Source organism: Phymastichus coffea, unplaced genomic scaffold, assembly GCF_024137745.1.
Source record: "Phymastichus coffea isolate CEN01 unplaced genomic scaffold, Cenicafe_Pcof_1.1 PCOF00219, whole genome shotgun sequence".
Lineage (NCBI taxonomy): Eukaryota > Metazoa > Arthropoda > Insecta > Hymenoptera > Eulophidae > Phymastichus > Phymastichus coffea.
In genome coordinates this window covers 13,571-27,560 of record NW_026707030.1, presented here as the reverse complement: position 1 = coordinate 27,560, position 13,990 = coordinate 13,571, and the positions used below count along the sequence as shown (strand labels likewise).

The 13,990-nt window shown below is 34.9% G+C and overlaps 2 protein-coding genes across 3 annotated transcripts in view; one reads left to right on the top strand and one right to left on the bottom strand.

Moving 5' to 3' along the window:
* LOC131674214 (guanine nucleotide-releasing factor 2) overlaps positions 1 to 13,990 on the bottom strand; it is a 41,770-nt gene that overhangs the window by 23,410 nt on the left and 4,370 nt on the right. The gene's annotated exons all lie outside the window — the stretch shown is intronic.
* Positions 557 to 3,151, top strand: LOC131674204 (uncharacterized). Its single transcript, XM_058952720.1, has 9 exons — positions 557 to 700; positions 1,092 to 1,211; positions 1,282 to 1,399; positions 1,493 to 1,754; positions 2,187 to 2,294; positions 2,362 to 2,452; positions 2,529 to 2,665; positions 2,733 to 2,865; positions 2,953 to 3,151. The coding sequence occupies exons 1-9, from the start codon at positions 557 to 559 to the stop codon at positions 3,001 to 3,003; spliced, it is 1,164 nt and encodes a 387-aa protein (XP_058808703.1). The 3' UTR covers positions 3,004 to 3,151.

The following is a 13,990-nucleotide window of genomic DNA, read 5'->3' as shown; positions in this document are numbered from 1 at the left end:
CCCAATAAAACCACTTTTAAATGACTCATTTTCTTCATTAGAATCTATACTGTAAAATTAATGGGACATTTTTTTTAATAAACTTATTTTTTCATGTGTCGGAGCTATTTTTTGAATTTTGTAAACGATTTTTTTATGAAAAAAGTAATTTTGTAGCTAAATATCTTTCATTATTACAGTGATACAAATATGAGTACATGCACGGTGTTTATTTTGGGAGGACACTTGATTTTAAAACTTATAGCTAAGAAAATTTAAATTTATTCAGAGTGCTTTAAGGTGAAAAAAAAGTTTTATGATATCTTTATTAAAATTGCTTTCACAGGCCAACAAAGAAAACTTCCAATGTTCACTTTTGAATACCGACTGGCCCTGTTCATTCTGCAATAATGACATTTTCTTTTACTTCAAGGTAATAAGATGTACTTAATAATTCGCTATGTAAATCCGACCTCTAGACGACTCGTAAGAAAAAAGGTATAGTCATAGTAATATGCTTTTACCGAGAAGTTGTACAATAGTCGATAAAAAAATTAATCAAATTTTCCTTTCAAACATGGATATATATGATAGCTCCTACTTTATCTATAACAAAACGTTTTGTAAAATGCTTGGAATTTGGCCGTTTGACTGTAAAAAAAAGAAGTATCTGATCAGAATGTGGCCTTTCATTGCGATGATTCTATTTGTTATACCACACGTAAGTATTTTAAATTTTTTCTTGAATTTTACGTAGAGTACGTAATTTTAACTACCCGTGTATATAATAATGCATTTAACAATAAAGATAAGGCGATAATAAGAATTAAATTTATCGAATATAAAAGAAAAGATTTTTTTGTGAACGATAATTACGATTGGCACTATCAAAAAATTCAGTTTTTATTTTTTTACGTATTTACATTTTTTTTCAAACTATGAGATGATTCACATTTACAGTGACTTGGTTAAAAACTTTATTTTTAAAGACATGAATATATTGAAAGTGTTATTGATAATGATCATTGAAAAAATACTACGGCAGGGTGGTTATGTCAGTTTTTAATTTACTTTCTGATTAAATATAATTAAAACTATTGTTATATTTTTAGGCCATAGGTATGATGGTTCACCGATCGAATATTGATAGATTTATGGAACATGGATGTCTTGCTGTGTTCATCCTTGTAGTTTTATTAAAACTAATTACGGTGTTTATAACTGAAGAAAAAGTATGAAATTAGCGGTATTATCCTTCAATGTAAAAAGTTTTATTATTGCAAACAAATATAATTCTTTTAGATAAAATTAATGCTGAATGGTGTAGTTATCAATTGGCAATCAATACGCGACGAAGAAGAAATAAATATTTTAAAAAAGTATTCTGAAAGAGGTAGAAAACTTACGATTGGTTACTTCTGTAAGTCAAGTATTTTAATTTTCAAAAAAGAAGACGCGTTTTGAAAATGAATTTAAAAGAAAATTTAATTATTAAAAATTATCAAATTTTCAGTATACATGTTTGGTTGCACTATATTATTTGTATTTCTACCTTTGACACCAGTAGTCATAAATAAGCTGAGACCATCGGCAGAACCGTTACCCCTTTTACATTTAACGAATGCTGAATTTTTAGTAGACAGATCAGATCACTATTGGAAATGTTATTCCTGGGATCTTGCAACTACAGCTGTAACCGCTTTGATTGTCGTAGTGGTGGATACTTTATTTGCAGTTTGTGTAGAACATTGTGTGGGATTGTTTACTATTGTCAAGTAAGAATTTCACTTAATAATCAACTGTTTTAATTAAATAGCAATTAAGTTGGGTTCAATTTTGAACAAGAGATTTATAAATTTTCATTTAATGTTATTGAAAATAATATTAGAGATAAATTAGAATGTAGCTTATAATCTAATACATCGATATATTATTTTAGATATCTTTTATTAACCTTTTAAGGACGGGACTGGTCGATATATCGACCACCAATTTTGTCAGGCACTCCACGTGACATATTCTTTCATTTTATGCACAAATATTGTGCAAAAAAAAGTCAAATTTTAACGTAAAAATCCCCGTCCTTAAAAGGTTAAAACTCAATTCGAGTTTACTAATTTTTTATGTAAAATATATAGATTTCAAGACTTGTGATAATATAATTCAAATATGTATTTTATTTTTCGATGAGATCATTTTCATTTTAGATATCGCTTGCAACGTCCCAATGGTTTAAGTTGCGACGAGAATGGAGATGATGAGGTTTCCTATCACCTGATGGTAGAAACGATTAAATTATACCAAGTTAGCTTAAGGTATAGGAAACAATATTCTCGAATCAAGTCATAGATTTTACTGATATTAGTTACTTTATTTAAACAGATTTGCAATAACTTTAGAAACTGCGTATTCTTCCTGTTTTATTATAATAATGATATGTAATCTTATCATCATCCCTTTGATATGTATAATGGTAAGATAATTATATTATATCATGAATTTGTCAATATATGATATTTTTAACTCGTTTCATGTTACACCTTTTCCAGATAATCATGAATGCGAATGAGACTGTACAGTTGATTAGATGGGTAATGGTTTATCTGGGATTGGCAATGCATCTTTTCTATCTATGTTTAGCGGGACAAAAGATAATCGACTACAGTGCCGATCTTTTCTCAGATTCGTAAGAGAAAAAAAAGACTTGAATAACATTATAATTATTGCGAAAAATAATTTTGTTCTTATTTTAGTTACTATAACGAATGGTATAAAGGTTCCAGAAGAACCAAAATATTACTGAAATTTTTCATGCTTCGATGTACGCAACCTGCTATGTTAACAGCTGGCGGACTGATGACTATGGGCATGGAAACATACTTAGCGGTACCTCAAATATTCTATAAACCTTTTGATTTTTTTTTTAATTTTTAACAGAAAAGTTCAAATATTAACATTATTTACTTTTCATAGATTATGAAAACTGCTTTATCCTATATAACGGTGCTTTCATCTTTCCGATAGAAAAGGAAGGAGCTGAATCAAATCATGATGCTACGTATAATTTATACTTGCTAAAAATACTTAAACACTACGAAAACCTTACTCACATTTCGTTATCAAATTGATACATTGAGAGTCCAAACTGAATCAAGACATTCAATTTAGTATAACAACAATTGAAACTCAAAATTGAATTAAAAATTGAACTCTTTCGTAATCGTTCTAGAAATGAGTACAATTCTTTTCGATACTAATGCAAGAAGTTTACGCCCGAACAAAGCGAGGATGAAGAGGCCACATGAGGACAAAATTACTTTCTCGCGCACATGTATCCAACTTGATTATTCGATACAATATGTGCGAGACGTGGTTCGAAGCACACTTGCTTTCGAGTTCTCGTGCACGGATTGTCGAAATATTTTTTAATTAAAAAAACTAGACTTTTCTAATTATCATGATAAAATACGATTTTTTACACGTCTTTTAAGTAACCCAAATAAAAAGACATGTGGCTGTGTCAATTGAATAAATTATTTGAACTCTAGCTAAGTATTTAGATGCCATTTACTTTTTCAATTTTATTTCAAATTTTAAATGACATAAATGCACATATTATAACGAATGTTTCAATAGTATCTTTGATTGCATTAACACAAAAAAATTAGGCTAGTTGCTGAGATTCATCTTTCAAAAGTTGCTGTAATTGATAATATGATTTCTTAATTTTATTTGATGATGAAATGTTATTACTCAGTTTATTAAACTTTTTCGTGTATGGCACTTTTACATATAATATATCTTCACTATACTGTTAATGCAATATTATTTCTTGTAGTATTGAATATTGGTCAAATGAAGTTTAACGTAATTATTGAACTTTTTACATGCATTTGCCAACTACACTGTCTCTGCTCTTTTGGTGATGAGATTTATTTTCTTTAATAAAAGAAACTAATATAAATGTCATCGCTAAGAAAACTTTTGTAAACAATTGTAATGCATTTCATCCCTCTATGATCAAGCATGCGTAATTTCAATTAAAACTCTACAGCCTCTTAGAAAACGCATACATCCCCGAAAGCTGCCTGATAATCCAATCGTGTATCCCCTATTAGCCTTTAACAAAGATAGTACCGAACAGTTCTGTAATTACATTCGCTGTCCGAGTATGGGCAGTACGGCGGTGTCGTGTCTCTCTCAATCTCTTTCACTTGCAAAATAAGCGCTGATATCAATGCTTGATTTGGCCCATCACCTGCAGTATACCAGCAGGAAGAGTTGTATTAAATATAGCTGTGCTTTCTTTATAGACAGCTTTTGAGCTGATGTGCTCATGCCCATAATATTGTACTTCTGGAACCTTTTTTCGCTAAACCAAAATTTCTTTCATCAATTCATTTGTAGCAATGAAATTTATTTTATTTATTATATATTTTTCATTAAATCAGAAATCTGTTGCTATTTATTACATTGTAGTAGTCTATTGTCCAGAGTATTGTGACTTACTTCACAAGTTAAGGTAGTTCCTAATTTTCCAATAGAGGGTGAGTGCAGCTCTCAAACGAATCACCGATTAAAAATTAATATTTTTAAATTATATTATTGCATTAATCTAAGAGTTGTAGCAAGAATGATCTACTGTATCAAAATTTTTTAGTAAGGAGTAGTCTTCATTTCAAAAACATACAAAACAGATTTTCTTATATCTTCGAAATAACATATTGTGAAACTGGAATTTGGATGTCTGTGTATATGTACCAGTGTGAGAGAGTTGGATCGTTCTTGAGGAACAGAAAGAGTAGCGTGGAAAATTACAGCATCGTAGTAGAAAGTGACCGACAATGGAGTTACCATACCCGAATTCGGACCTTATGGCCCTTTTGCCGTCAATCCTTTAGGGAGACGCAGTTGTGTGACGATTCAGCAAAATCTTTTGTGCGTCTGAGCGCACCACAGCTTCAATTAGTACCTCATGGAACAATAAGTTGTCTGTTGTATTGTTAATCCTACTTGTACATTAATTGTGACTTTTGAGCATCAAATTCAAAAGCATGATAATTTTACTATTAAAAACGACGATGGAAATCGCGTTTTTGTTTCCTTATAAAGTTCAAGTTAACGTTTCAAATGTTAAATTCAAACAAAAATTTCTATGTTATCAAATACATGCATCAAGGAACTTAATTTGAAAACAGCCTCTCTAGACATATGTAACCGAAATTCATGGCAGATTTATCAAAAAGGTGCATAGGGATAATTCATATAATGCAGTATAATAAAATTTATACTGGCCATTTTGTTTTAGAAATTTTGTGAAATAAAAAAAACTAACGTTTAGCTAACAATGAAAAGTTCAGACAATTTAATCTTTATAGGCGCATGTTGGATAGAATGTATTTGCCTCTTTTAAAATGCCAGTTCATCATTTCGGGAAATATTGCAGGTAAGATTTTCCTTGTAGTTCTCTGAAAACTGTTTAATTAAATTAATGTTTTACATATTACTGTGGTATAAAAAGACATCATCCGATTGGAATTGTCTGTCTGGCTTATGGAGTTGAATAAATACATCTTCCAAGGTAATAAAAAGGTTGCATTTCATTTTTCTATGGAAAAAGTTTTTTATTGGAAAATAATATAATACGATTACTTGTTATGCGGAGATTACATATGTAAGTATAATTTTTAAATATTATAAATTAAGACTAAAAGCAATTTTTGATTAAAAAAAGAAGTTTCGGGAGTACAATATTGACGGGGCTCTCGCTGAATTATGTAGCGGGGGCAATTTCATTGGGTCGCTATATGTATATGCCGATTGACACATGGCCTCAGCAGCTTTGCTCTTCTCTCCTACATGGTGTACATCCGATATGCCAAATGCCATGCCAGAGTTTCAAATCAAAATCGCTATTCAATTACTAACCCCTATACCAGCGAACGCCCTGATTGGTGAGTTTGGCAGCATTGTAAAGCGATTTGAATTAAGTTTTCAACGAATGGATTGTGATTACGATTGATTGTCAATTTCTTTTTAGTTTTTATTAGCACGGTGTATTGCAAGAGTTAGAACAATTATAAATATTGATGATTTCAATGAAATAGCTATTTTTATACTAACCAAAATTTTCATTAATTGGATTTACTGAATAAAAATCCTATCGATAATAAACAATCAAAAGAACAATTTTAAAGATAGCAAAAATTTATTGGAATATAACAAAATTGTTGTTTAGATTGCTAGATTATAAGTTAAACAGCCGATCTCGTTATGATTTTTCGTGGATATGAGATATAATCCAACGAAGGGTTTAATAGTAAATGAGATATAATAATAATAATGATAATGATAATAATAATATAAACAAAGAGTGAAATCTATCTCATGGCAAAACTCAATCAACCCAAAAAAATAAGGCATACTTTTTCGCCAGAATATGGTTTACTTCATCGTAGCGAAGTCGAAAATGAAAACTGAGCGAGGCATTATTGTTGTCCAGCATCCAAGATCAACGGCCAAAAGTGCAGACGTGCAAGTGAAAAGCAGATTATTCCAGTATTCCGGGCGCGACGTTCACGAGAGAGAGAGAGAGAGAGAGAGAGTTAAATTTAGGCATAGCATTCGTATTCGCTCGACCGACAAGTGCCTGCCGCTAGCAAGCTCATAGCTTTCATTGGGATGATTCGAGCTGTACCGCTGCCGCTTCTGTTGCTGTTATGCGCATCTGATGTGAATTAAGCTTTGGATTGCCTGCTGTTGGCACTTTCGTAATGAAGTGGGCGGGGTCGCCTGACCTCATGGCATCTTGGTTTATTGTAACAGTGAGGAATCAGAGGGCATTCATAATCGCATTCTCCTCGAAGGGTCGACTTTGTTTTACTGAAATATTGATTTTGTGAATGCTATGACTTTTAGGCGCGTTGATCAATGTTAGCCATTTCACGTGGGATTTTCATCAATAGCGATACAATGTCTAATGCGAATCATGAGACGCAAATTCATTAACTAAGTAACGTACATTTGTTATCGTATAAGTTTAAATAATTTTTCCAAAGCTGAGAGATAATTTCCACAAACACTTATATAATCTTTACATGGATAACGTTTCGTTGATTTGGTCTGAAGAAACTGCAAGACTATTGCAGCATTATTCATATAATGATTATATTCGTTTGAGTTGACTCTTTCACGTTCCAAATGATTAGCAAATTTATAAAAACTGTTGTTTAATGACCATACAAAAGAAAAATATTCATTTACTTACAATCGTAAATACATATTTGGATAAAAAAACAGTACAATCTATTAGATATTATTATTTGACCGAATATACCATCACGTACTTATATGCTTTACCGATAAACTTTATATCACGTCTTCTTCATAAATTAAAAACAAAACGAATATCACTCGAACTACAATTTCAAACTGTTGTAACTAGACACGTAAAGCTCGGCTATATAGGAATTTCTCGTTTATACCATTTGCATCTAAATACGGTAGAAATGATACTCTATGCGCACACACAACTTCTTAGTAGCAACGAAACAAAGAGACCCCCTCCGCTCCCTCCGCTGGCTAGATGCTCGCACGAGCAAATGTTCAAACCAAAGCGAAATCGCGCTGCAATGCACGAGGACTATAAACTATCGGACACTTGGCATTGGAAGCCACGCATTCAATGCAATTACCTCCCCTGCCTTCCCCCAAACGCTAATGTCTCGAATGCCTTTTGGCCCAAACTATACACGCGTGCATGCACACGTTTGCATCGTTCGGGATTCTCTCGTGCCGTCGCGTGGAATGTGTCTGCGTATTTCGTCCGAAAGCTCGGGCATTTCTTTTCAAATCTATGCCTTTCTTTTTTTCTCTCATACTTCACGTTTAATTTACGCCTATCAAACGGAAAAAAAACCTTCGATCACGTTTTAACCCAACCCAACCCCAACCCACATTCGAGAACGAACTAGACATTAGATACTCTCGCTGCTGCAAACTCATACTCCGCCATTTCCTCCAATTTACAGCCAGCAATTTGTTGTACTTCCGAGATGCTCGCGAGCACGCGATGAGTAAACACAACGGGCGAGTTACTCCCTCGGCACTCCAATTTGTTGAATAAAATTTATACGAAGTTATCCTCGTAATAACGAAAGAGAGCCAATTACGCGAGTAGAAAAATCCCTTCGATTTTTGAATGGACGAAAAGCCTCTGCACGAGTACTCTATTTTTCTTTCATAACGTCGGGCTTCGAATGGAAGAGAGAGAGAGGGGGGGGGAGGGGGGGGAGAGCATCTGATACAAATTCGTTAAGTTTAGTTTCGGAGATTGCTATTAGGTCGTAAGGGACGGTCAGGACTTCAGCTTCAAGAAGAGAGAAATGTGAGGGTACATTTAATCCATTAACATTGACGTGCGAAAGATAAGTTAACTCAGCTAAATTGTTGCATTTCTGTGAATGTCAGACTGGGTTAGTGTTAATTTGAAGGGGCCCCGTGTATATATGTGTGTGTGTGTGTGTGTGTGTGTGTGTGTGTGTGTGTGTGTGTGTGTGTGTCTTGTTTTGATCTTAATCCCGTTTTGTGCTAAGCACTCATCTTACCGTTTGGTTTTAATTAACCTTCGGCATACATTATCCATTAAGATATCCTGCCTTTCGGTTGCAGACTGGAATCTCTCATCATTCAAGAGTGGTGGTAAATTTCGCCCTGTGTCTCTGGAATTGTACCAATCTTCGGTCATAGACCATTGATTGTCTGGAGGTTGACTTGGATCAGGAGCGAGACATGACCATTTAAGGTTTCTCGATGTAATAGTTGTTCCTTGATCGAGGCTTTGTTCCTTTTGTAACTGAAAGCCGGTCATAATCGCGCCACCCATCAATGCAGCCGAGAACGCAGACGGTGAAAAGCCTTGGACCTCTTTCGATGTCCATACACCCTGCTCTGTGGGCTTAGTCTTGATGATAGTCGTCGGTGCGCCGGAGTCAGTTAGATTGGAAAAATTTGTCTTCTCCATCCGGTACGTTTCCATTCTACCTAGTATATCCGATATCTGCTGGATATACTTAAAGTTGAAGCGTGTGTTGGCTTTCGTCTCATGGAACGTGGTCGATGCCTTGTCCCATCAGGAGTTGTTTGATTTCTATCCTTCGCGGGCCTATCGGGCCGAGATCGCCGCATAGATTTGGAGTGGTGATTGACCCTGCCGGTACACCAAAACCATGCACTGGAATGGGAGCGAGTTTGTCTGAGCATAAAGCCATGACGTAATCTCCCGCTACACCTAGTGATGGTATCTCCTCAAATGCGTTGTGCGTTTGGATAGTTATCGTGTCAGCGTGGTAGCTAGTTAAGCCGCGCCGCACTGTTATAGGTAGGGGTGGGATTGCGAGTTGTGTTATTTTCTTCATCTGGTCGGTATAGTTTCCGATTGATGATGATAGATAGAAGAACAGCGGTTGCGGCACATTGAATACCTCGTTGTCGGTAAATTTCAAGATGTCCTTTTCCTCATTTGTTAAGGCTTGATCCTTCTGCTTACGTTTTATATTGAGCAATCTTAGCCATAGAAGTGCTGTAGCATAATACGCTACTTCTTCTTTCACTATCACTTTCTCGAGTGAATGCGTGTCTGGTCTTAAATTGTCATAAATTTCGTGAGCTACTGCAGGAGTCTTTGCCAAAACGACAGAAAAATATCATTGTAGGTAAATTTTAAGTCTCTTTTGTTATTATGAATTTTTTTATTGAGTCAATAGTTTTTGAGTAAAAAATTAATCAATTTTATTCCTAGTATACATTTTTTTCAAATTGGTTTCACAAAATTTTAAAAAATTTCAAGTCTAACAATTATTTTTTTTTGCTACCCTCGCTAAAAGTCGATTTTTCTGATCGCGACGCGATAGGACTTTAAGCGAGAGAGTTAATTTTCGAATTCGTGGAAAATCGGAAAATCGAAATTTCCAAATTCGCTGTAAAAAAATCTGAAAAAATTTGAGAGTATTTCTTGACTAATTTTAAGACATTTTTGTTCTTAGAAATTTTTCACTAAACTTGATAGTTTTGGAGGAAAAAATTCGTCAAGTTTAAAAAAAAAATTTTCCTTTCGAACGCCATTTTGTGTTCGCCATTTTGAATTTCGGAAAAAATCCAACGGCATTTGAAAGAAAAGACATCTATAACACCGATAACAGTGTTTCCAATGGTGTGTGCAAACTTTTTCCATTTCAAAATATACTTTTTTTAGAAAAAAAAACGCGAAAAATTTGTGAATTTTCCGGAAAACCGGCCTATAACGTTTCTGGCTTACAATTTAGGTAAATTTTGTCAACGGCATTCGAAAGAGGAGGTCAAAATCTACAAGATATGATACTTGATAAATTTTTCATACGATTTTTTCATTAAAAGATATGAGGATGAAAGTTAAGAAAAAATTTGTGTTATTTGGGAGGAAAAGGGTTAAGTCGAGCGGAAGACACACGGAAGAGTTGGACCCAAACAAAGGAGTCATTATAGATTGAGTTGAGAATTTGCAACGACGCTACGCTGCTGTTAATTAATAAAAATACGAGTATGTAGATATAAAGTGAAGGTTATTAATAATTACCATTAGTGATCTTTTACAAATTGATATTTTGTGTTACCCTATTGAAGATTCGGCGACCTGTTATGCTTACCTGTAACAGAAAAAAAAATTCGTTAAATACGTTAAAATATTTGTTTGCAAAAAAATAATTTTCTTTTTCGTTGAAATGCAAATTTGTCGACGATACGCACGATCTCATGATTTTTTTACGAGTCTGCCAGAACGGAATGTCGAGATTTATCCATAAAATCTTGCTGGCGGAATTCGGTTTTCAAAAAGCTCACGTGTGGAAAAATCAAATTTTTATACGACATACATTGTTTTCCCGCGTACGGCCCCACTTCACAAAAAAAAAAGTCCAAAGCTACGCGCTGCCGTGCGTGAACTGCGAATGTAACATCGAATTATTGATTTTCAGACGGTCGTTGCGCATAGTGCTGTATTAGATTCTTACTGTAAATTTATATTCGTAAAATAATTTAACTGTCTTGAAGTCAAGGAAGGAAAAGTTATCTGGTTTACTTTTTTATGGATAAATGAAAATTTAGATATTTCAATAAAAAATTTGTGAACGCGTGTCATAATATATTGCAACGTAGTTCGATGAATGGCTGAATATGTCGAAACAAGATCAAATCCTTTTCTGTCGGTTTTTTGACAAGACAGTATGTAATATAAAAAGCCATGTAACAAGTATATATATGTATATATATTTATAAACATTAGTTATATAAACATATAACCTATTGAAATAATTATTATATTTTGTCGACACTCCAGTGCCGTAGACTCAACTTCAAATCTCGTTTAGCACACGTCGCATCAAAAAAATAAGTTAGATATATAACGTGTACGAGAAAGTGATTTGAGGCTCATGTGGATGTTTGAACGCTACCTGCTAGTATCGAAATACACTATTTATGAAAAAAATTATAAAACTACCAACGTCACACGCATTTACGTGATTATCTCTTATGTTCATATTAATATTCAGTTTGATGCTTGAACGAAATCAAAACTGCTACAGGCAAAATTAAATATTCTAAAATATACTATATACATAAAATATCTCTATGACTTTTAAAGCTTATATTAAGATCCAATTTTAAATAATAAGACATCTGAAAATTATCTCAAATAAAATAAAATGTGAAAATAAGACCCACATTACAGAACAGCCACAGTGTCAGAAAAGAATTAACTTGAATAATTCACATCTCGCGCGCATTCGTGGGGCGGTAGAGGCCATAAAACAAGAGCCCCGTGAAAATTATGCAAGGAGTAATCTCGCACGAGTCTTTGGTTCCGATAAGGATGGTAAAGTACAAGTATAGTCTAGGGGGAGGAGAGAGGGTGCAATCGTTAAATAGAAACAAGAGCAAGAGCTTCTCGCCCGTGTTGTTATTCGCTTAATATCTTTTATCCTCTCTGTTTCTCTCTCAACGCAACTTGACTGTTATCTCGTCGCAACCCGTCCACTGATCTCTTCTCTCTGCTAATGATACCCACACCTGCCAGTCCCGTTTTTTTTTCTTCAATTTTTGAAATGCCATACGCTTGTAGATGGTGAGTTTATTTTTAATTTATGTAAAATGAAAGGTAAGTGGCAAGATGTATGAGTTTCTGCAATTTCACTGAATTCGGATTGATTTTATGTAATCAAACCTGTATTTTAATACAATATTTACATCGTATCTCACAGTTCAACAAGAAAAGAAAAATCGATGTGAAATAAAAAGTACGGATATCGTCCGCGAAAACAAAAAGTAGCGAAATATAGCATAGCGCTGAACTTTTGTATGCGATTTATACTTGGCAACGTATATACGTCACCCCGAGCGAGCACCCAAAGCAACGGTGTCAAGTTTGATGCCTAACGAGGTAAGCGCGCGCTCGCGGGCCCATTAGGAGAGGAAAATGCACTCGCAAGCGAACGCCTCTTTTTTTTTTTCTTTCTTGGCACTCGCAGAGGCTTCACCAAAAGAAAGCACGCGGGGAAAAAAGAGAGCGACCAAGCTCTCTGAGTATTGTCCACGGCTGTAAGGCTTTTTTTTTAGTACGTGCAGATTGAGATTTTGATTTTATATCTGACTGTTGCGACTTGACTGACTCAAAACCTCTTTTTTTGTTCAGAAACGAAGCGATTATGAAGCGCGCATACTAGAAGTTTAAAAAAGAAAAAACTAGTGTCGATAAGCGCGCCTCCGGCGCCCATCTCTTGTTTGTATAGATGTTCAGTTTCATGTTTAATTCATATCAACATAAATATGAAACAATTCTATAATTTGAAACGCTTAACATCCGCCAATATTAATTAGGAAACAAAATTATACACTTCAAGTTTGGTAATGTACTATTTCAACAAGCCTTTCCTCCCTCGCTAAGGTTCGCTAAGGCGCAAAACACACGAAACTACTATCTACTTATCCGTACTAGTTAAGTAATGCACTTATACTATTTCAACGTAACGTATGGAAAGCGCCAATTAGAGAGCAGATGTTTCATCGATCGTGCGGAAAAGCCGTACTTCCCACACGATGTGTCGATAGGTCATCACTTTTTCCCGCGCGCTTGGCGAAAACCGAGCGTCAAAAATCATACTTTCCACACGTCGTGTCGAAAAATACGGTACAACACATGTTCGGGAAAGAGTTTCTCGTCTGGTGTGCTTTTTCACCCTCGCTCCACTCGGGCGTAAACGCCACACGAGATAAGAAGCTACTTTTCTGTACTTGTCTCGTAATGTACTATTTCGACGTGCCACGTGGAAAGTATGACTAGCCGCACCTTTGTCATTGACTCTTGCCATGCGTTATTTTGAAACATACCATACTTAACAGGTTTATCTCATGTGCATTTTCACCTTCGCTTCAATCGGACGTCAACCTCGCACGAGACGAGGATCTACTTTCCCGCACTAGTTAGGTAATGTACCGTTTTATGTAGGAAGATTGAAAGTCCAGTAATAAATATAGAGATCGTAATCGAAAGCATTGGTCGATTCCGTATGTAGTGCCATATGATGCGTGTGACAAATCAATGACCTTCATCGGACGAACAAGTCTTGGAATGTCAATGTCGAGGTCGCGAATGACAATATGGTTTGCTAACAGCTTTTCCCACTATTTACAGCGCGCCGACGATTTCGTACTCTATCAAACGCTGATTATTGAAACAGACTGTGAAACATTGATTGAGAAGTTGATCGGTGAGTATAAAAGTGGCAGAAAAACGATGTAATTTTGTGCTAAAATCCAAAGCTACAACTTTCAATTTCGAATTTTTGTTTTTGCCGCGAACACGAATTTTTGTTCCTTATCCTTGTTTCAGACTCTCGAGATCTGCTCGGAACGAGGTTTAGCTTACCAAACGTTCAATGTCACAGCGCGCGTGTGCAACGTGGCTCAAGCCGTTATCTTA

Bases quoted from the DNA above. Each gene is read 5' to 3' on its own strand.
- LOC131674204 (XM_058952720.1), top strand. From the start codon at position 557: ATGGATATATATGATAGCTCCTACTTTATCTATAACAAAACGTTTTGT. The intron at 701-1,091 runs GTAAGTATTTTA...TTATATTTTTAG, and splicing joins TTCTATTTGTTATACCACAC to GCCATAGGTATGATGGTTCA. The intron at 1,755-2,186 runs GTAAGAATTTCA...TTTTCATTTTAG, and splicing joins GGATTGTTTACTATTGTCAA to ATATCGCTTGCAACGTCCCA.